Below are 20,174 nucleotides of genomic sequence, written 5' to 3'. Positions count from 1 at the left end.
AAATCTGACAAATGGCTCTTAGACTCAAATAAGTAACACAGATAGAAAGTACTCAGTATAACAATTATATATGTACACTCAAAGTTAGTCGCTGCTAAAATCTTAACCTTGCATTTCGGGAAAATCTGACAAATGGCTCTTAGACTTGTTTTGATAATTAATTCTTCAATTATATTATAATTTATAACAAATTTCCTCAAACTATCTGTATGTCATTCAATTCCCGGCCACTACATTCAATGATGGACCATTTCCTTCAAATTTTGAAATACCTTATTCAATTTGTTGTATGGAGCCCGTGATATTCAACACTATGGAGCTCCTCCAGTTTGGTATCCAAGAAGAGATAAAAGCTAGCATAGGCTACTCTCAAAAATTCAGGAAAGAATACTCCACGATCGAATACAAATGTAAGTATCCACAATGTCAAGCTAAATTCAAAGTCCGGATAATAGATCAAGATAAATATGAACTACTAATCCACTCTGACTCTCATGATCATTCTGCACCTCCGAAATCAACAAAAACAATATCCTCATTATTTGTCAGAAATTATCTTAAACATTACTTTGAAAACAATATGAATCATGCTACAGCTCAACTTAAGTGTTTCCAAGACTTAAATATTTCATATACAGACGAAGAGGTTACTTTCAATATTTGCACAAGGTCCAGATGCATTACGTAAATTTGCTCAAAGAGCTGAAATTGTTTCCAAACGCTTTAGTTCGGATGAAAAAGTTTCTTTAGCTATCTTTGTCGAATCTGTTCAAGAAAGTTGTCCAGAAGATTTAATTGAATTTATCTCTGAGCCGGGAAAACTAGTTTTTTTATATGCACCTTTCGAAGCGAAGGCCCTTGGTCACCAAATTTCTACGTTTCACATCGATTCAACGTATAAACTTCTAAGGGCTAACATTCCATTATATGCACTCACAGGAAAAACAGAACATACTATTGTTTTTCCTTTTTTGTATTTCTTTATTTCTCCTGACACAAGCGAAAATATTCAATATTGTGTTTGTCGTTATTTTCAATATATTAATAGAGAACCCGAGATGATAAGTATGGACTGCGCCCCACAAATAGCCGAGGCAATTGAGCGAGGTATTCCAAACTGTCATATTCTTTGGTGTGGCGTGCATGTCCTTCGCGCCATATTAAGAAAAGCGGATAAGTTTAAATCACGAGACAATTTTGAAGAATTTTATAATCTAATGAAATTATTAGTATTCGATACTAAAGAAGAATCTCCCGAGGAAGAACAGAACCAAGAAGAAGAAAATCCTAGAGAGGAACCAGCTCAATCTCACTTACTTCAAGCAGAAGAAATTGAAGAAGAGGAACAATATGAAGAAGAATTCATCGAAAATGAATTTCAACCTTCTCAAATCTTTTTACCACGAGAATCTTCTGATGATCCAAACGATTCTGAATTTATTCCAGAAGAAGAAACGTTTGAAACAAGTGAAGAAGTTCCAGAGCACCTCACTCAAGAAGAAGCTGCAGACCTAGATGCAGTTTATGATCGAATTCTTGAAATTCTTTCCACTGAACCGAAAGCCCAAAAGTACTTCGATAGGCAATGGAGGCATCATTTAGATCGTTGGAATAAGCGCTATCGCAACGGAGGTGACGCAACTAATAACGTCAGTGAGTCACATTTCAAAGTTCTCAAGCATTCTTATTTCCCAGAGAGAAGGAATATTCGATTAGACGATTTTGTTGTTGAATTATACACAACGGTTGTTCCAGCATTATTGATTAAATTTAAAGTTTAATTAATCAATAGTGATAAAGTTGTTCGTATATTACGAAAAGCTAATGACCATGAACAAATATTGGAAAACAAAAAAGTCGAATGTTTGAAAATGCTTGAAGCAATATATTCAAGTTTGCAACAAGGATCAATAGATTCAAATCTTGTTTATTGTACTTTAAAGGTACTTTTGTTGTAAACAGAAATTCATCAAAAGTGACACCTCAGAAAAGCTAAAATATTGAATTTTTGGAACTTTTGATAGAGCACGTTTTTAAATATTAATTAAAGTAAATGTATATTTTGTAAAGATTCTTTTTAATAAAAAAATAAAATTTTTCAGAAGATTTCATTCTATATGCCTATGAAAAGTACTCACAAAACTAACTTTTTCCTAATTATAATTAAATCTGGAATATTGTATTATGCTTAGTATTATTTCATTTTTCTCATTCAATTTAGAATTTACAAATGTCAAAAAATTGAGAGCTGTCACTTTTGATGAATTTCTGTTTATTACACTTTTAAAAAAGAAACAATTAATGTAAAAGATTCAAATAATTTTTTATTATTATTTTATTAATTTTTTAAAATAAGGTTAATAAAAAAGTGACACCGGATAGTTTGTCCCACACTCTTCGGGTTCAAAAATTGCTGACGGGTTCAGATGCCGATCTAATGATAAATTTTCAAATGCACACGAAAACAATAAAATTCCTTTGAGCCATTTTTATAATCGGCTACTTTATTTTTGACATAATGGCAAAAATATTTTAATGTAAAAAACCTCCGATTCTCACAAATGAGTACGATGGAATTTCCAAATTCCCTCAAAACCCAATTTGAACCCGTCAGATAATTTGAACCCTCCCAATTTGGAAACGTTATTTGTATTCTTTCGATCCTAATTCATTGTTTAAACGATTTCTGATTATTGAAAGATGTACAGATACAGTGATACTATAGAAATGAAATAGTGATTAAGTTTAATACTATTCTTGTGACTCAGAGAGAATTATGAAAATTTGGTAAAATTTTGGACCCAATAAAAATTATTTATTTCCCCAAAATTTATTATTTTTATAAAAGTTTCAAACTTTCAAAATCTCTCTTTTATCAAATCTTTATTTCATTCGGAGTAACATGATAGAAAAAGAGCATCACATATCTCGAATTTGCTCCATTTCACGAAGAATGAATGGGAAGAAGTCTACAAAACTACGTTTAGTTCTGAAATCTACAATAAAAATCAAACTTACATAGGTTACACAGGCAACTTTTATGTCCGTGAAGTCTATTTCAGTAACCTTGGCGACGACGGTGTTATCAACCTTAATTCTGACGATGTTAAGTCTCTTATTTCATCAAATTCATTCGAAAACTCATTCCGTAACGGCGATGGTGGGTCCATCTACATCAATCAAGGCCAAAGTTCCATTCGAAAAGTTTGTAGTTTTGGATCCAAATCTACCGACAACGGAAAGTTCTGTTATATTAAAGTTTCATATGCTTCTACTAATATCAATGAAATCCAAGATTCTTCTATCACATATAGTAATCAAGGAAAATTAGTCGGATATAGTACAATTGTTTTACAATATGGCAATAATTCATTTTTCCAAAACAATATCACGAGAAACTATTGCAAATATAATACAGCATTTGGAATAGGAGATGGCAAAGGCACTATTTCAATCAAATATTCGAATATTGATGAAAACCATGCAACATCCAGAATTTGCTATGTAGGATCCAAACCAGCAACATATAACAGCATTGTTTTCACAAACAACACTGTTTCTGAAGATGGAAGTTCTTATCCTGGAATGTTTCTTTGTGGTAGTTGTTCTGCTAAATTTGAAAACTGTTTCATTGCAACTAACAAACGAAATGGATGTTATTTGTTTGGAATCTATGATATTAATGATTTTGGATATACAATTACAGTTTCTAATTCATATATTGATACACAAGAAAAATTATTTCCAGAAGGTCAACAAGTTTCAATTGGACCAAATAAAGACATTTCAGTTGAACTTCATCTTTATTCTACAGAACTCTGTCCAACAGGAAATAACATTGAAAATATTAATAAAATCATTTCGAAGCTTATTCATCTTCATGGAATCGGTGAATCAATGACTTCGCTAATATTTTAATTCTATTTTTTTTTCATTAATTTTTGATTGAATTATATGGATAATCTGATCATATCATTGCACAAATGGATAATAATAATATAGTTGACATGAGCGTTCAAAGCAACATCTCATATTATGGAAGTTAGATGATATAGATTTGTCGTTGAAAAGATTCAAAAGATCTGGAATAAGACTTGAAAGATGAGATAAAACTGAGTCTCTGTCGTTCAGAAGATGAGAGAACTGAGAAAAGACAACTTGGAATTTGTAAAAGGATGTTAGAATGTTCACGATGAAGACGTTCTGAAAGAATGTTGAAGATGTTTATTGCTGCATAAAAACAACTAAAACGGAACAAAAACGACTGAAAAAAGTAGATCAATGTATCATAATCTTCGTCGATACAACAAAATTTAGAGAAGAAAAACATGATTTAGAAATCTTCTCACAAAGATACTTGTCAAGTTCGATAATTTCAAGTGCACTGAAGAAAATGTTGAAATAGATGAAACACATTCTTTGATGTTTTCAAGTTCATCAAGTGAGTTCTTGTTTGTAAGTAATGAAACACAAATGTCAATACCACAGAAGACTGATGTAGAGTCTGAAAGAAGACTAAAAACAACTGGACAAACTCGGTTAACAACAAAACTGTGGAATTATGGAAATTTAGACAATGATACAAAACATGAAAAAATGATACAATACAATGTGTGATTTATGTAAAATTGTTTTAAAAGACAAACAAGTGTAGATAAAAAAATAATCTAAAACATCTACAAAACTATGTGGAGAAAGTTTGACAAGAAGGAAAAGAATGTCGGTAATGAATTCGTTGTTGATGTTGTCACAAACAACGTTGATCATAGAAATAACGATAAAATAGTAGAATCTCGAAAGAAAAGTTCAATATGTGAAAGTGTGTAAAAAAAATTAAAATAAAAAATGAATGAGTAATCGTAGTCAAGTGACTCTGAAACAATAGTTGGTGAAAAATCGGACTCGTACTCAATCAAGTACTTGAACTACTGAGAAAGAGAAAATTCGTTAGATTGTGGAATAGAACAGTCAAAAAACATATTGGTTGTAATGACTAAGGATGAAAGTAAGAATGAAAAGTGATGAATATTTAATGTAACTATGAAAGATAAATCTCTTTGAAAACATAAACTGATGTTTGAAACAAAGGAATAATTGATTAAAATGTTAACAAATAATGAACAAATAGAATCTTCGTAGTTAATGAATTCAATGTATGAAATAAAATAATGAGAAAATGTTTCGATTTTGTCGTAATCAAGTAAACAGTGGCTGATGCATGAAAGGACATGAACTTCGGAATCAATGATGAAGTAACAATCTGTAAATTATTGATAAAGATATTCTTATTCTTATTATTAGTAGTTCTGACTGAGAAAGTCTTCAAGAAAAAGTAAACGCTTTAATTCTAAAGCCAAATGTTGTGAGAATGAAGAAAGTGTAACGCAGTTGTATTCGATATGAGGAAGAGGACACATTTAGGCAACGAAAGAAAAGTGATTCTGTAAAAGGTTGAAAGAGTCTCATTTAAACATGCAAAGTGATGTACATGGTAATAATGCGTTCAATATTGGAAGGTTTTCATTATTATTTCTTGTTGTAAGCACTCTTTGTAAAAAGTTGTTAAGTTTTCGTCACAAATTTTTGTTTTGATTAAAATATCGGATAATGTGCTCACTACATTGACTTTTAATTCAATGTCTGATGAACTATTGAACATGTTTATTAAAAACTCGAAAATTACTGGTGAATATATTTGATTATCTATGCAGTGTGTTACAATTGAGATACACCATTATAATACTGAGTATCTAATGACAAAATGTCTTTAACTTGAAGAAAAATCTTTTATACTTAATTTTCGAAGTTTTTTAAACAATTGACTGATTTTTATATATTCAAAATTGATAAGCTTAGTCATGTAATAATAGTTTGTAAAAATCAGATGTGGCTTTGTCAATGTTTGTATTCTTTCGATGAAAATTCATTGTTTAAACGATTTCTGATTATTGAAAGGTGTACAGATACAGTGATACTATAGAAATGAAATAGTGATTAAGTTTAATACTATTCTTGTGACTCAGAGAGAATTATGAAAATTTTGTAAAATTTTGGACCCAATAAAAATTATTTATTCCCCAAAATTTATTATTTTTATAAAAGTTTCAAACTTTCAAAATCTCTCTTTTATCAAATCTTTATTTCATTCGGAGTAACATGATAGAAAAAGAGCATCACATATCTCGAATTTGCTCCATTTCACGAAGAATGAATGGGAAGAAGTCTACAAAACTACGTTTAGTTCTGAAATCTACAATAAAAATCAAACATACATAGGTTACACAGGCAACTTTTATGTCCGTGAAGTCTATTTCAGTAACCTTGGCGACGACGGTGTTATCAACCTTAATTCTGCCGATGTTAAGTCTCTTATTCATCAAATTCATTCGAAAACTCATCCCGCAACGGCGATGGTGGGTTCCATCTACATCAATCATGGCCAAAGTTCCATTCGAAAAGTTTGTAGTTTTGGATCCAAATCTACCGACTTTGGAAAGTTCTGTTATATTAAAGTTTCAAATGCTTCTACTAATATCAATGAAATCCAAGATTCTTCTATCACATATAGTAATCAAGGAAAATTAGTCGGATATAGTACAATTGTTTTACAATATGGCAATAATTCATTTTTCCAAAACAATATCACAGAAACTATTGCGGACATTATGCGGCTTTTGGAATAGGAGATGGCAAAGGCACTATTTCAATCAAATATTCGAATATTGATGAAAACCATGCAACATCCAGAATTTGCTGTGTAGGATCCAAACCAGCAACATATAACAGCATTGTTTTCACAAACAACACTGTTTCTGCAGATGATAGTGATTATCCTGGAATGTTTCATTGTTGGAAGTGTTCTGCTACATTTGAAAACTGTTTCATTGCAACTAACAAACGGAATGGATGTTATTTGTTTGGAATTTATGATTATGCTTCGGGTTCAATTACAGTTTCTAATTCATATATTGATACACAAGAAAAATTATTTCCAGAATGGCAACGAGTTTCAATTGGACAAAATAAAGACATTTCAATTGAACTTCATCTTCATTCTACAGAACTCTGTCTATTTGGAAATAACATTGAAAATCTTAATAAAATCATTTCGAAGCTTATTCATCTTCATGGAATCGGTGAATCAATGACTTCGATATTTTTATAATTCTATTATTTTTTTTTTGAGTGAGAACTTTGAAAATCTTTTCATGTTTGAGATCAATGTCGTGGAAAATAAAAAGACAAAAACACATATGTTTGAAGTCAAATGATCAGATGAAGTTAGATGAAAGAGATTTATTGATGAAAAGATTCAAAAGATCTGGAATAAGACTTGAAAGATGAGATAAAACTGAGTCTCTGTCGTTCAAAGTGAGAGATCTAACCGAGAAAAGACAACTTGGAATTTGTAAAAGGATAGTTAGTATACATATCTTCAGTACGGTGGCACTGCGCGCCATCTTACCAAAGTTATGTCAATCTGACACTTTACAAAACCACTAACGTATATTTTACATCGCAGATGCAATATTTCTAATAACCTTAAACTATTTCTGCCACGTAAAGTATTTATCACATAAACCACCTCATCTCACCTCTCTGTACGTTATATATTGTGCGCAGGTCATTGCCCATGGCAACTCCCCGCGACACAATGCACGTGCATGAAAAAATAAACGTTCTCACTAACGACTTCACTAACGTTCTCACTAACGTTTTCACTAACGTTCTCACTAACGACTTCACACGTATGAAAACATAGCGCAAAAATAAATTTAGGGTAGAAGGTTAGATCTAACCTCATTTCTACCCTGTTGAATTCATTGCTTTATAACTCTCTTCCTTTATCCAACTCTTCTAACTTCTTCTTAAGTTCAGCAATGTTGTCCTCATGAAGTTTAATCTTTCTCAAAATTCCTTCTTTATCTAATGGTTGCTTTATCTTTCTAAACTGAACTCTACCATCCTTCATAGTATGAATGTAAAAACCTTCTGGAATAGTTCCTGATTTAATGTATTCTACCAAAAACTTTTGTTTCATTGCTTCAGTGACTTTAGTCGTCATTTTACTCTAAATAAAATGTTCAAATAAAATAAAAATAACGTTATTTTTTTCAGTAAGGAAACGCAGGAGTTTTACGATTTATTTGAGGAGTAGGTTCTGGTTTAAATGTTGGAGTCGGTTTAGGAGTTGACTTTTGAACAGGAGTTTGTACTTCCATAGGTTCAGGAGTCATTGAAGGTTTTGCTTGTGAAGGTGTTTTTTGGCGAAGGTGTTGGAGTTTGTTTAACTTCAGCTACTTCAGTATTATTTACAACATTTGCTTTATTTCTTTTCAACATCATAACTGCTCCTGCTGTAGCTAGCAAACCTAGTGGGAGACCATATTTTATATAAGGACTTGACCAAATGCTATTTTTGACAGGAGCTGGTGGAACACCTAACCTTGATGAGACTGCTCTTTGCCATTGTGCAGCTCGTAAGAAATATTCAATAGGTGCTCCATAATCGTTTGGTAAAGTTTGTTTCATAGATGGTGAAGGTTCACGAGAGCTTGATGAAGAACTCATTTATAAGCTTTAAAAATAAACGTTCATCCTTTATTCCTCACTGTCGTCCGTAGCTAAGTTATAGTCATCTAATCTTATTATGGGGATGCCATTAGCACGCACCTGAATGGCAAAGCAACAATCCCTCATAAATCCAATAAGTGGCTTTGGTATATTTTCAGTTGCTAGTTCAATAGGTCCTTTAACAGACAATTTGTATGTTATTGGAGCAGTAGATGTTTGACCTTGCTGGAAGCAAAAGTCCACTTCTGTTGGAAAACCACATAAGAAATGTGTGTTGTCATAGCTATCCCATTTATGTTTCACACTACCATCATCCACCAATGACCTCATAACATCTTCATTAAATCCTATCATATCATTGTTTGTATTGCAGGCGTTCGCAACCATTTCATAAAATACAGGTCCATATGATTTTTCAGGTTCTGCAGGCATATTTCCATAAGCTCCCATGGAAAGCTGAAGATATTTAAACTTAGGGTTCTCAAAATTAACATAATAGTTGTCTTTCTTTCTAAATAGTGCCCAAATACTTTTAACATTAATAGGCGTATAAGCTGCTGTAAATGTTGCACTTGAACTATCTGTATTCTTTGAGAATGAACCGTCCATAGGAATCCAATCCATAACTTTAACAGGAAAACATAAAGCCTCGTTTGTATAATGTTCTACAAGTTCTGTATAAATGTTAGGGTCTAAAGAGAATGACTTTGGATGAATGAAACATTCATTAAAATCCATCTTTGTTCGAAATAGTTGCTGGGTTACAGTTGTAATAGTAACTGTTCCACTAGCTTCTACTGCCTTCGTTATCATAGTGAATGGTTCATTCCATGGAACAAATTTATTTGTCGGTGGATTTGAATCTGAAGCAAATGCAACTTTAAGAGTTGGATTGAAAGCAATGATATCATTTACAGATATAGATGTGCATTGTAAGGCGTCGCTACTGAACTTTACTTTAAGCTGAATGTTTCCTGCAAAAGCTGGAATAAATCGAATAGCTTCTAATGGAAGGAATCTTCTAACAGGAATTCTTAAACGAAGCTTTAAATCAAATGATTTTCCTGCTGTAATTGGACCACTAACAATTTGTCCTGTTCTGCATGTTCCCGAATGACTCCATACATCTTCATGTCGAGTCTTTGAGAAAACATCTACTTTCTTTATTTGTTCGGTAGTTTGTGAGTTTGAAGTTATATATGCTTCTTCTCTTGCGTTGTCTTGAGAATATACGATACGACCGTTTGCAAGGATTTGATATCCAGCAACTGCATAGAAAGCGTCATCGAAACCAATCCAAAATCCTGGTGGGTTTGTTTTATTGGAACCTGAACCAATTTCTTTATCTACAATAAATTGACCTTCCATTTTATACGTAATGAATGTATTGTAAAGGTCCAACATATTTTCACCAGGAGATGAGAGATTGAATGTTACCCATGTGTTATCTTTAGCAGTTCCAGGTTGTGATGGAATCTTTGCGTCAGAATATTTTCTATTAGTGTCACCAATTTGAACTGCATTGTCTATGATATCGAAATATGAGCGAATCTGATGAATATGCTCTGCTGGAGTAAATTCGTTTAGCTGTTCGTTCTGCATGTATTTACTTCAGATAAAAATATCTATTTACTTCATTATTCTCACTCTTCTTCTTGGCATTCGTGGTGGAAGTTGTTTCTTGACATTTTCAATGAACTGTACATTCTCTTTTGTCTCAACTTCTTTCACTGGCGGGTCAGGATTCTTTGACTCGATTTGTTTTTCAATGAAATTCACGAACTTTGCAATAAGCTCTTGGTTCGTTATTGAAAGTACATCTGGCTTCTTTTCTTCTGGTTCTATTGACTTTTCAGTTTGAACAGAAGGTTTTATATGGGCTTCGTGGACTTCACCCTTGCCATGCACCTTAATGTTGTCGCTTTCTGCATTCGCTAATGGAACCTTTCTTTTTCTTACGTATATTTTACCATCTTTACTCTGACTTACGTAATAGAAAGGATGTTGTATTCCTCTTGCGTCATTTAATATAATAGACTCTCGCTCTGATTTTGACAAGCTCATTTTACATCGGTTAAAGTTTTAAGTTAGATTTTTATCCGCAGTCAAATGACTCAGACAAGCCCTACGGACAAGACCCAAGGGGTCATAGATGTTGAAGCATTGAAGAAAGAAATTCGCGAGCAAATTTTATCCGAACTGAAGGAACAAAAACAAGAACAAAAGCCAGAGAGACCAAAGAGAAAACTTAGTGAAAAACAACTTGCTGCATTAGCTGCTGGAAGACAAAAGAACCCACGTTTGCTGGCGAAGAAAGCTAGAGAAGAAGCTGAAGCAAAAGCTAAAGAAGCTGAAGCAAAGAAAGAGTAAATGGTTTATTTTTATCCGAATTAAATGTATAGACAAATACCTTTATCTGTTGCATTCAGTAGTGAAAACCCTGACGTCAAAATAAAGGGGAACAGAGTAACGTTTAAGTTTCCAACAGACTGGATTGTGAACATAAATGAAGAGAAGTACATTGGCATAACATCTATGTATATAACACGTGCTTTCAGAAAGGTTGACTTTATACTTCAAGTCGAGATAGAAAATGACGAACAGTCTTTAAGCGCCCAAAACATTCACATATACAAATACTTTAAAGACGATACAACATTGTTGCAATGTATGATTTCATTTAATGAGATGTTCGAGAAAAAGTTCAACATTGAAGTACAAACTTTACAGCCTTTACGTGAGTTTCTTGCACAACTGAAAGAAGAAGGTAGTCAGCCACAACTTATAGACTTTCATTATGAATTTAATGAAAATGAAGATGGAACACATGACTGTCAGTTTGTTGTATTCTCACCATTCAATGAAGTCGCTAAAGAGAAAGAAAATCCATTACGTATAAGATTTCAAATCTCTGAACCAAGTGATGATTTCAAGAATGTTTTCAATTATGATGCAATGCTTCCGAGGAAAAATGAATTTTCAAAGATTGTAACACCTGGCATTTGGGATAGAAAGCAAGCTATATTATATTCAAACTTAAGTAAGGGAGTTGAAAACGAGTTCATTGGTCATACACGAACTTCACCACTTCCTAACCCTAAATACTATAAATTAACTGGCTTCAATCGTGAGTTTTGGATAGACATGTTCTCCACTCATGACCATAACTGCCCAGTGTTCTTACCTCCAGACCATAAGGACCGTCTCTACATTGAAGCACAACTCTTAAACTCTACCATCGCAGTATTGTAAAATCTACGCTAGTTTTATTTTTATCACGAATGACCTCATTCATGACCTCATTGCTGACAAAAAAAATGACCTCATTCATGACCTCATTCATGACCTCATTGCTGACAAAAATAAATGACCTCATTGCTGACAAAAATAAATGACCTCAGAACTTCAACTTACGAATAAAGCTTGTTTTAGTCGTTATTGAGAAGTTAAACTTTTCAGCAAAGCAAGGACTAGAAGACTTACATAAGTCAAATCCAATCTCTTGACCATCATGAAGTGCTTTGTAAAGTTTCATTAAACTGAACTCAGAGTCTTTGTCATATGTTCCAACAGGTATGTGAATGTTCTTATCTTCATTGTAATAGCATTGTATAGCTTCAGGAACATTTCATTTGCTGTTAAAGCAAGGACGTCTTGTTTGACACCTTTGCAACGTGCATGGAATGCAACTTCATTTAAATCGTTAGTGAGTAAGTCTATGTAAGTCTTCTTTCCACAAAATATTGACTTGTATGCTAAACTTTGTTTTCCAGGTGTTATTTCTGCGAAGTCAGAATGGAACTGACCTAATGTTTTACCAATAAGTTCTCTACCGTATCTCTTCTTAAACTCTGCTGCAAGCTTTGGTATGTCTTCATTGAAAATATGCATGCTATCACAGTCCTGGTAAAATATTTGAAGTCCCATATCTTCAGCAGTACAGAATACTTCACACATTATTCTCTTCGACATAGACAGAATGTTAACACCAAGTGGACAGAAGTTAAAGTGTCTGCAAATGCTTTTCGTTAGCTTGAAAATAGTTTTATCTGAACCATCCAAACCTTCGAACTTCACTATATGGTTGTAGTTTCTGATGGCATATCTTATAGCATCTTTGTCATTTACTATGGTTATTTTTGACTCAATAGGAGATAGAATAGTTTTGCCATAAATACTGTTCAAATGAGCTTTATATTTTCTTGCAAAGGATTTCCTTCTTTCTTATACTTTAACCTTAACTCAAACAACTTCTTTACTTCATCTCTTATTCTAATATCTCTGTTTCCATCGTAATAGTATCCTTGCAACACTTCACATTTGACACCTTGATATTTTATGAGGTCTTGTAATGTTATATGGTCAACATACATTAAACAGCAAGTGTTTGAACTTCTGGGAACGTTAAGTTCTGGATTTAGTTCAGGGTCACAAACTATTAAAGGAAAGTGTCTATGTATTCCAATCTCTTTATCTTAATGAGAACAAAGAAGCCGGACATAAACTTTTCACCAATGGGTTCCTTTTGGTCGTCATCGAATAAATGTCTCATGAGATACTCTGTGCTTAACATTTCTTTCTTCATAACCTTTGGAATACCTTCTAAAGTATAAAGTCTTGCTATAGCGGATGGATATAATGAAACAGCGTCGAAGTCAGCAATGAGTTTCTTTTCGCTCTTTTGTTTCATGTTATCTGACAGCATACATCTTCCACCTTGAATACAGCGTGAAATAAATTCTCTTGGTTTATTTGAGAGGTCATATAAATTTCCATTCGGGAAGTACACTCTGTTCTCAAACAATTTGTTAGCAATTGAACAAATACTAACGTAGTCATATACGTTTAAATCAAACTCTTTCAATATGTCATTGCGGAACTTAACAAAACCTTCTCTTAAAATTCTTACATCTTGTTTGCAATAAATGTGCTATACTTTTCTAAGTCGAAGTGGTTCTCATCTATTCTGCAACCTTTGATGGAATCTATGTTTTTCATGAATGTATCTGCATCCCTGGATAAACTTACATGCTTCAGAAATGACACCAGTTCTGTTGTCATTTGCTAACAAAGTACTGCTGTAGTAGTTGTAAGGAAATACTTCTTTCGGTCCTGTTTGTAAGTTAAACATAGCAGGAAATAGTTTAAGCTTCTTATTTATAACACTGTAAGAGTCTTTTATAATAATTGCCCTTCCTTTATATAAGCCAGTTATTTGCATTGTTCGTGAACCTTTAATGATGGGAGTTCCTTTCACTTCTGTCATGTGTCTTAAGATGAAGTTTATATCATAACTGAGGTTATGGAAATATATTAAACTCTTGTCAGGAAGTCGTTCCAAAAATTCTGTTGCACAGTTCTGACCCCAAATGCTTTCACTCACTGAACCATCTTCACTGTCGTAACATATGTTAAAAGCTTTATGAAAGCCATCGGTACTGCACTCAAAGTCAGCAAAGAAAACGTGCTCAGGAATGAACTTACACTTAGCTTTATTTACTTCTTTTGACTCTGCTTTCTCCTTCAGTCGAACACAATACTTGGAGAATATGACAAGTCTTTAAATGGTGCAAGGTTCTGTTTATATAAGTCAGTCGTATATGTGAAAAGTTCTCCATAAGAAATAGGTTCGAAATATTTACACTCCCACAATGTTTTCATAACATCCCATAGAGGTGTAGTTCTATCATTACGAACAACATATTTGTTCTCTCTCTTTGTATAAATCTTCATCTGTTTCTCAATGTTCATTCCACCACACTCCTTCAAGATTTCTCTGTAATTTCTGATGAAGTATGTCATTGGTAATCTTTCATTTAGCATGTAGTGGTCTTCAACAAGAAGTAAGTCAATAGTTCGAGCAGTTTCACATTCTTTTGGTATGTAGTGAATTATTCTGTTATCTTTGGAGTTGTCGAAATAACCAATGGTAACATTAAATGCTATACCTGTTGCGTCAGAAATTTCTTGTACTTTACTTTGAGGAAAGTCTCTAACACGAATGACTTCTCTCATGTGGTCAATAGTTTCTTCATTTACTCCAGCCTGAATGCAAGCATAAACGAAACAATTGTCTTCTGTCATAAGTGCTGCAGTTCTTTTGTTCAGTTCATTGAAGATTTGGTAGCGTTCAAGATTTATAGGTAATGTGCAAAGATACTTCCAGAACTGACCGCTTCTCTTCTTATAAAACTTCTTTTCACCATTATCTTTCCAAAAGCTTTCTATAAGTGCTGGGTTTCCTGTTTGCTTAAGAGCTTCCAAAATGGCTTTCTGGTCATTTGTCAGTGTGCTTTCATCTCTATATGGTCGCTTCTTGGCTTTCCTTTCTTAACATCTGACATCGTTAAGCCTTCATATTCAGTTAAATCATACATCTTTATTTCAGTAAGATTCTTTATGTTTGTCAAGAAGAAGTCATAGTGCATTTCAACAATACCTGCAGCATTTGCTTCTATCTCTGATATAAAGTTCTCCTTCAAGAGCTGATGTAGTAATGTTCCAATATTATTGAGGTTTAACGTAGAACATTCATACTTTCCACCAAGTTTATAACATACCATCCATCTTTGTTGTGAGTTTATTTTAATCTTCTCTAAGAGTCTCATGAAAACCTTACCGAAATGTTTGTGTAAGTAGTCTCTGTTTGGTTCATCTAAAGCTTCGATGTTAAAGTCAATGAGTCTATTGCCTGACTTCACATTCCTCTTCCTATTCTCTTCATCTTTCTTTAACCATCTCTCACCTTCTTTTGGTTTGTCGTCAATGGAACGAATGACATCGTTAGCTTTGCGAACTTGTTCTATAGCGCTCTTAAACATCTCTCTTCTCTGTTGTTTCAGTGTGTCGTCTCTTCTTCTTGTTTCACCAACGTTTGCATTTGTTATGTCAAACATTTCTCTTCTTACTTCATGAGGTACTGAACGTCTATGATATAAGTCAATAGCAACGTCATTTAAAGGAAATGCTCTTGCATGGACTTCGTCCTCGCCGCGTTGCGGCTTTATGAACTCATGAATTCTATCATAACTTATTGCACCATTGTAGTCATTGAGGATGTCAGCGAGTGCTTTTTTGTTTGTTGCGTAATGTTTTGCTACTTCTATGTTAGCTTCTGTTAAGAAGTTGTTTTATTTCCGAGTGTTCTAACTTAGACAACTTCCGATACATCTTTAGTAGGAAATAAAAAAATTTTCTTAGAAAAAAATTAGCTTAGATTTTTTAAGGTTAGTTTTAAAATATTTCAAACTTTTTATTTTAATGAAACACATGCAAGATTGCAAGTTCTTTTCATACAATGCTCTCGCTACTGCCATCAAGAATGAGTTCAATAATGCTTCAAATGTTAATGTTATCTTTAACAAGAAGTTTGTGAAAGAATCTAAGTTTGGTCAGTATGTCAGACCATTAGCTATCGTCATTGACCGCAAACGTTATACTTCACAAGAGTTAGCAGTAGTTTTGAAACAAAAGAGTTTCTTCGTGAATGTCAAAGATACTCATTATACTGTTATAAAGAACTCTAACGTTGACTTCTTCAGTATTGCTATGAATCTTTCCGAACAGAAAGAATATAAGAAGGGTGAAACAAATGTGAAATATTATCCTTCATCTCTGAAGACAATAACGAACAAAGATGTTATACAGAAATTCTTACCAAAGGTTGAAGAAGCTTCTATTGACATTGACGAAGGAAGTGAAATGGTTGAAGAAATAGACCCTGAAGCTATTTAAGCAAAAATATATTTTTGGTGAAGAGGTGAGATCTCACCCGTTTTTCACCTCTTTTTTCACCTCATTCTCTCTTCGTTAATGTTGTCGTGACTTCTTCGTTAATGTTGTCGTGACTTCATTCTTCCTCTTTGAAGATATCGAAATATTCTGTTATTTTTTCCTTCAGTAATGTTAAGTCTTCTTTGAATGTAAGTATTGTGCAACCTTTGATGTCATAGTGTGTTTGAGGAAGAGTATTTTTGACAATTTCCTTTATTTGCTCATTCGGTGTCATTGAAATCGGTAAGTTTTCACGATAGAACCAGTTTCTGTCAGATTTATATATTTTAGCTAAGTCATAAAAGCTCTTGTTGTTTCTTCTGACTAAATGCAACATAACCATATCTTTATCTTCTTCTTTCTCCAACTCTTCGGTATATATCATATACTTATAACTCTTTTCCTTACCTTTTGGTACCGAACGCGGTATTCTTTTCTGTATGCTTTTGTCTTTGGATTCAATGACTTCATCTTTTGCATGAAGTTTCTTTTCCAATCTCCACGTTCTGCTTTATATAGTTCATCTAACATCATGAAAATATAACAAGCATAACGAGGTGAAGCCCACATTGCTACAGCATTTACTAAAAGTCTATGAATATAATAACCTTTCAAACCAGGTGCCAAATTCTTGCGATTTTCGTACGGAATCTCTTCCCGGTTTTCCGAGGGAAGCAATCATATGAGGAAATTCTTCTAAAAGTTCTTTTGTCTGTTGGTTTTCAAACCAATGATATGCTTGCTTTGTAGAACAAAGAGCATTCATTATACTTTGCATTTGATACATATCGTCTTTGACTGAACGAATGAGACGTAACTGTTTGTTATACTGTATGTATTCATATTCTTCATTTATGGCTTCATGAACGATAGCAATTGTTGTGTTCTCTGATGTTGTCATTACTGTTTCTTACATACAAGATAAAAAATTTTCTTAGAAAAAAATTAGCGTTATTTTTCTAACTAATGAAATTCATGAAATTTGGTCATTTTTCAGCAAAAATAATGTTTAGGGTAGAAGGTTAGATCTACCCTCATTTCTACCCTCATTATTTATAACCGTTTTACATGGTAAACGTTATGAATTCGTGAGATTCTAAACAGTTTTGTAGCTTCTATTTCTTCAGTTAATATATCAAAAGTTTTAACAATGCCGAAAGTTTCTTTATACTTCTTCTTGACGTCAGATAGAAGGAAATCGTCAGCAGTTGGATAGTTTTTGTTCAGAAATTCTAACATGTCCATTTTATTTTCTGCCGGCTTTTCTGCTTCTTTCTTTAAGTCTGCATAGTCGTTTCTCATACGTTCTATCTCTTTGACGGAGTAGTTATATTTCCTCATTGCTGCCTTACATTTTGAACATTGCGGCATCGTTTTTGCGTTATATTCTGAAACCTTACCTGCTAAAACAACCAAGGCGTCAATGGTTTTCTTTAAATCTGAAGCAGTTGGTTTTATCTGTTCATTCCATACCTTACCTCTTCTATCTTTATCTCTTATCTGCCATACACATTTTGCAACTAATGAAACAAAGTTGTCGTATGTCTTAAACTCCACCGATTTATATATGTCAGAGATGTTCTTATATACCATGTCGCAATCTTTGTCCATAACTTTATGGTTGCAATGATATCTAGAAACTCATAGTTTACTTTACGTATGAACTTCTTTATTTCTACTGAGTCAGTTGGTTTCACTTCTATTTCATCGAACTCAGGAATAGTGAGCTTTTGTTGTTGGATTTCAGGCAATTTGGGTAAATGGTCAATAATATCCTGCATTTCATAAAGATACTGTTCATTTTCTTCATCCTGTGCGGTACAGTCTAAATTACTTGTTAAAAGTTCTTGCTTTATCTTCTGGATTTCTGTTTCAAAAGTATATGAAGAAGGAATGAAGCTTTTCATTTCTACTAACATAGATGTTGGATTCATGACTAACGAGTTTGGTGAAGTTGTTTGAATTGTTGTTGTGCCGATTGTTGAAATCATATCTTTTATACAAGAAGATAAAAATTTTCTTAGAAAAAAATTAGCGTTATTTTTTCCTATCTTAAGGAAATTCATGAAAATTCATGAGACCCAAAGGGTCAGAGCCGCAAAGCGGCTAGGATAGAAATGAGGGTAGATCTAACCATCTACCCTAAACATTATTTTTGGTCGTTTATGACAAAATAAATGGTTCATTTACTCACAATATTTTTGTACAAAACGACCCCAAACTTTTAACTTCTTTTCTGCAGCTTCTAATGCTATCTTAGCGAGTTCATATTCTCTAAATTCTCTCTTTAAATCTTCTTGTTCCCATTGGTCTAGTTCGTATGGAGAATCTCTATAACCATAACATATCTCACGTTCATGTTCTAATTGTTTTTCGCGCATTTTTCTAACTTCTTGTTCGAACAAAGGTTTAGCATTCTCTACTGTATCTTCAAGTTCTTCTTCATCTAATTTCTCATGAACTTTCTTGTCTATGGAGTCCATAATTTTTCCAACTGCTATGCAATATTTTGGAGAAGCCCACATTGCTATATAGTTTATAAGTCTTGGGTCTACATACGTTCCTCTAACCTGTTTGATTTCATCAGGAATTCCTGCATGAATTTTGTATAAAAACCAACCGTCTGTATTCCGGCGGTTGCTATATTCTTCACAAAACGCCTTATAATACTCTTCCCAGGACTTATTTTCCAACAACTTTCTAAAGTCTTTCCTAAACTGCTGACACATATTTGTTGCATTAATGTAACCATCCTTGTCTCTACGTAAGACTTCAATACCGTTATAAGTGCCTTTTGTGAATGTTTCGCCATTAGATTTGTTCGTGAACGTTTTTGCTTCGACTGACATTACTGTTCTTACATACAAAATAAAAAATTTGTTAGAAAAAAATTAGCGTTATTTTTTCTATCTTAAGGAATTCATGAAAATTCGTGAGGGTAGAAATGAGGGTAGAAATGAGGTTAGATCTAACCTTCTACCCTAAACATTATTTTTGGTCATGGACTTCGTCCTCGCCGCTTTGCGTCTTTATGTTAAAATAAATGGTACCATTAATGATATCATGACTGTTCTCATTCATGTCTGATTTACATCTAATGAAAAAGTTTAGAAGAATTTTCTTATTCTTTCTGGCTTATTTTTGTCTTTCCAGTACTCCCGCTCTAATGCTCCCAGATGTGTTGGCTTCGACTCTCTCAAGTTCTTAGATGGTATAACATCTTCAACGCCTCCTTCATATCTTACTTTATAAGTGTCATCGTTTATGTTGTAGCCAAGTATTTCAATAACCACTCCTCGCTTTGCTTCGTCAATGGTTTCAGCAAGTTTGCCATTACTACTTTCGACTAATTTGTGACGAGGGTAAAACGCAATAGAGTCGTCGGCAGCTTTTATAAGATATCCATTACCTTGCGTAGAGTCTACGATATAATAGTTTCTACTTAACCTTAAACGTTTCTTTGTCAACGGTTTGTCATCAAGAACTACACGAACTTTTGTACCAGGAATGAGGGTAAATTGTGTTGAATTTCTGATATTTTGTGTTTGGCTTCGTTTCTTTTGTATATACTTTTCTTCTTGTTGTTGTGTCATTGAATTTGGTGTATGCCCTGTTGTAGAATGTGTTGAGGAATTATATACTTCGAGAAAATGTTTCATTGTTTCTTCGGTAAAGTCTCGCTCTTGGTTTAAATCTCTGAGCGTTCTTATGAAGCGGTTTATGATGCCGAGTATGTTATGGTTATGGTCTTCAGTAGTGTAGTGAGTTATGTTATGCTTAATGAGAAATTCTGTGATTTCATTGCTGAGGTATGCACTGTCTTGGTC

General features: G+C 33.3%; 9 protein-coding genes and 1 pseudogene across 10 annotated transcripts, besides 5 other annotated features; 4 read left to right on the top strand and 6 right to left on the bottom strand.

The window, feature by feature from the left end:
* Positions 1-1,951: part of a mobile genetic element that runs on past the window's edge.
* TVAGG3_0564320 (MULE transposase domain-containing protein) lies at positions 1,218-1,781 on the top strand (the record flags this gene model as incomplete). Its single annotated transcript, XM_001293218.1, has 1 exon — positions 1,218-1,781. The coding sequence occupies one exon, from the start codon at positions 1,218-1,220 to the stop codon at positions 1,779-1,781; it is 564 nt and encodes a 187-aa protein (XP_001293219.1).
* Positions 1,951-1,988: a mobile genetic element.
* Positions 1,989-2,241: 253 nt separating this feature from the next.
* Positions 2,242-2,278: a mobile genetic element.
* A 1-nt stretch (position 2,279) lies between these two features.
* Positions 2,280-2,396: a mobile genetic element.
* A 187-nt stretch (positions 2,397-2,583) lies between these two features.
* On the top strand, positions 2,584-4,312 carry TVAGG3_0564270 (uncharacterized protein; the record flags this gene model as incomplete). Its single annotated transcript, XM_051238566.1, has 1 exon — positions 2,911-3,918. A coding segment is annotated over one exon (1,008 nt), but the record flags the coding sequence as incomplete, so codon positions are not given.
* A 3,430-nt stretch (positions 4,313-7,742) lies between these two features.
* Positions 7,743-20,174: part of a mobile genetic element that runs on past the window's edge.
* TVAGG3_0564260 (uncharacterized protein) lies at positions 7,829-8,065 on the bottom strand (the record flags this gene model as incomplete). Its single annotated transcript, XM_051238565.1, has 1 exon — positions 7,829-8,065. The coding sequence occupies one exon, from the start codon at positions 8,063-8,065 to the stop codon at positions 7,829-7,831; it is 237 nt and encodes a 78-aa protein (XP_051096389.1).
* Positions 10,450-10,638, bottom strand: TVAGG3_0564250 (uncharacterized protein; the record flags this gene model as incomplete). Its single annotated transcript, XM_051238564.1, has 1 exon — positions 10,450-10,638. A coding segment is annotated over one exon (189 nt), but the record flags the coding sequence as incomplete, so codon positions are not given.
* TVAGG3_0564240 (uncharacterized protein) lies at positions 10,684-10,944 on the top strand (the record flags this gene model as incomplete). The annotated part of the gene is made up of 1 exon (XM_051238563.1): positions 10,684-10,944. One exon carries the CDS (start codon positions 10,684-10,686, stop codon positions 10,942-10,944), a length of 261 nt encoding a protein of 86 aa, XP_051096387.1.
* On the bottom strand, positions 13,676-14,658 carry TVAGG3_0564230 (annotated as a pseudogene). Its single transcript has one exon. A coding segment is annotated over exon 1 (983 nt).
* On the top strand, positions 15,835-16,308 carry TVAGG3_0564220 (uncharacterized protein; the record flags this gene model as incomplete). The annotated part of the gene is made up of 1 exon (XM_051238562.1): positions 15,835-16,308. One exon carries the CDS (start codon positions 15,835-15,837, stop codon positions 16,306-16,308), a length of 474 nt encoding a protein of 157 aa, XP_051096386.1.
* Positions 17,401-17,940, bottom strand: TVAGG3_0564210 (organellar and viral DNA polymerase type B; the record flags this gene model as incomplete). The annotated part of the gene is made up of 1 exon (XM_051238561.1): positions 17,401-17,940. The coding sequence occupies one exon, from the start codon at positions 17,938-17,940 to the stop codon at positions 17,401-17,403; it is 540 nt and encodes a 179-aa protein (XP_051096385.1).
* Positions 18,534-18,815, bottom strand: TVAGG3_0564200 (uncharacterized protein; the record flags this gene model as incomplete). The annotated part of the gene is made up of 1 exon (XM_051238560.1): positions 18,534-18,815. A coding segment is annotated over one exon (282 nt), but the record flags the coding sequence as incomplete, so codon positions are not given.
* On the bottom strand, positions 19,455-20,006 carry TVAGG3_0564190 (integrase core domain containing protein family; the record flags this gene model as incomplete). Its single annotated transcript, XM_051238559.1, has 1 exon — positions 19,455-20,006. One exon carries the CDS (start codon positions 20,004-20,006, stop codon positions 19,455-19,457), a length of 552 nt encoding a protein of 183 aa, XP_051096383.1.

Source organism: Trichomonas vaginalis, chromosome II (genome assembly GCF_026262505.1).
Source record: "Trichomonas vaginalis G3 chromosome II, whole genome shotgun sequence".
In the NCBI taxonomy this organism is placed as follows: domain Eukaryota; phylum Parabasalia; order Trichomonadida; family Trichomonadidae; genus Trichomonas; species Trichomonas vaginalis.
Note: the sequence above shows the minus strand (reverse complement) of the source record. Positions and strands in the feature narration are given on the sequence as shown.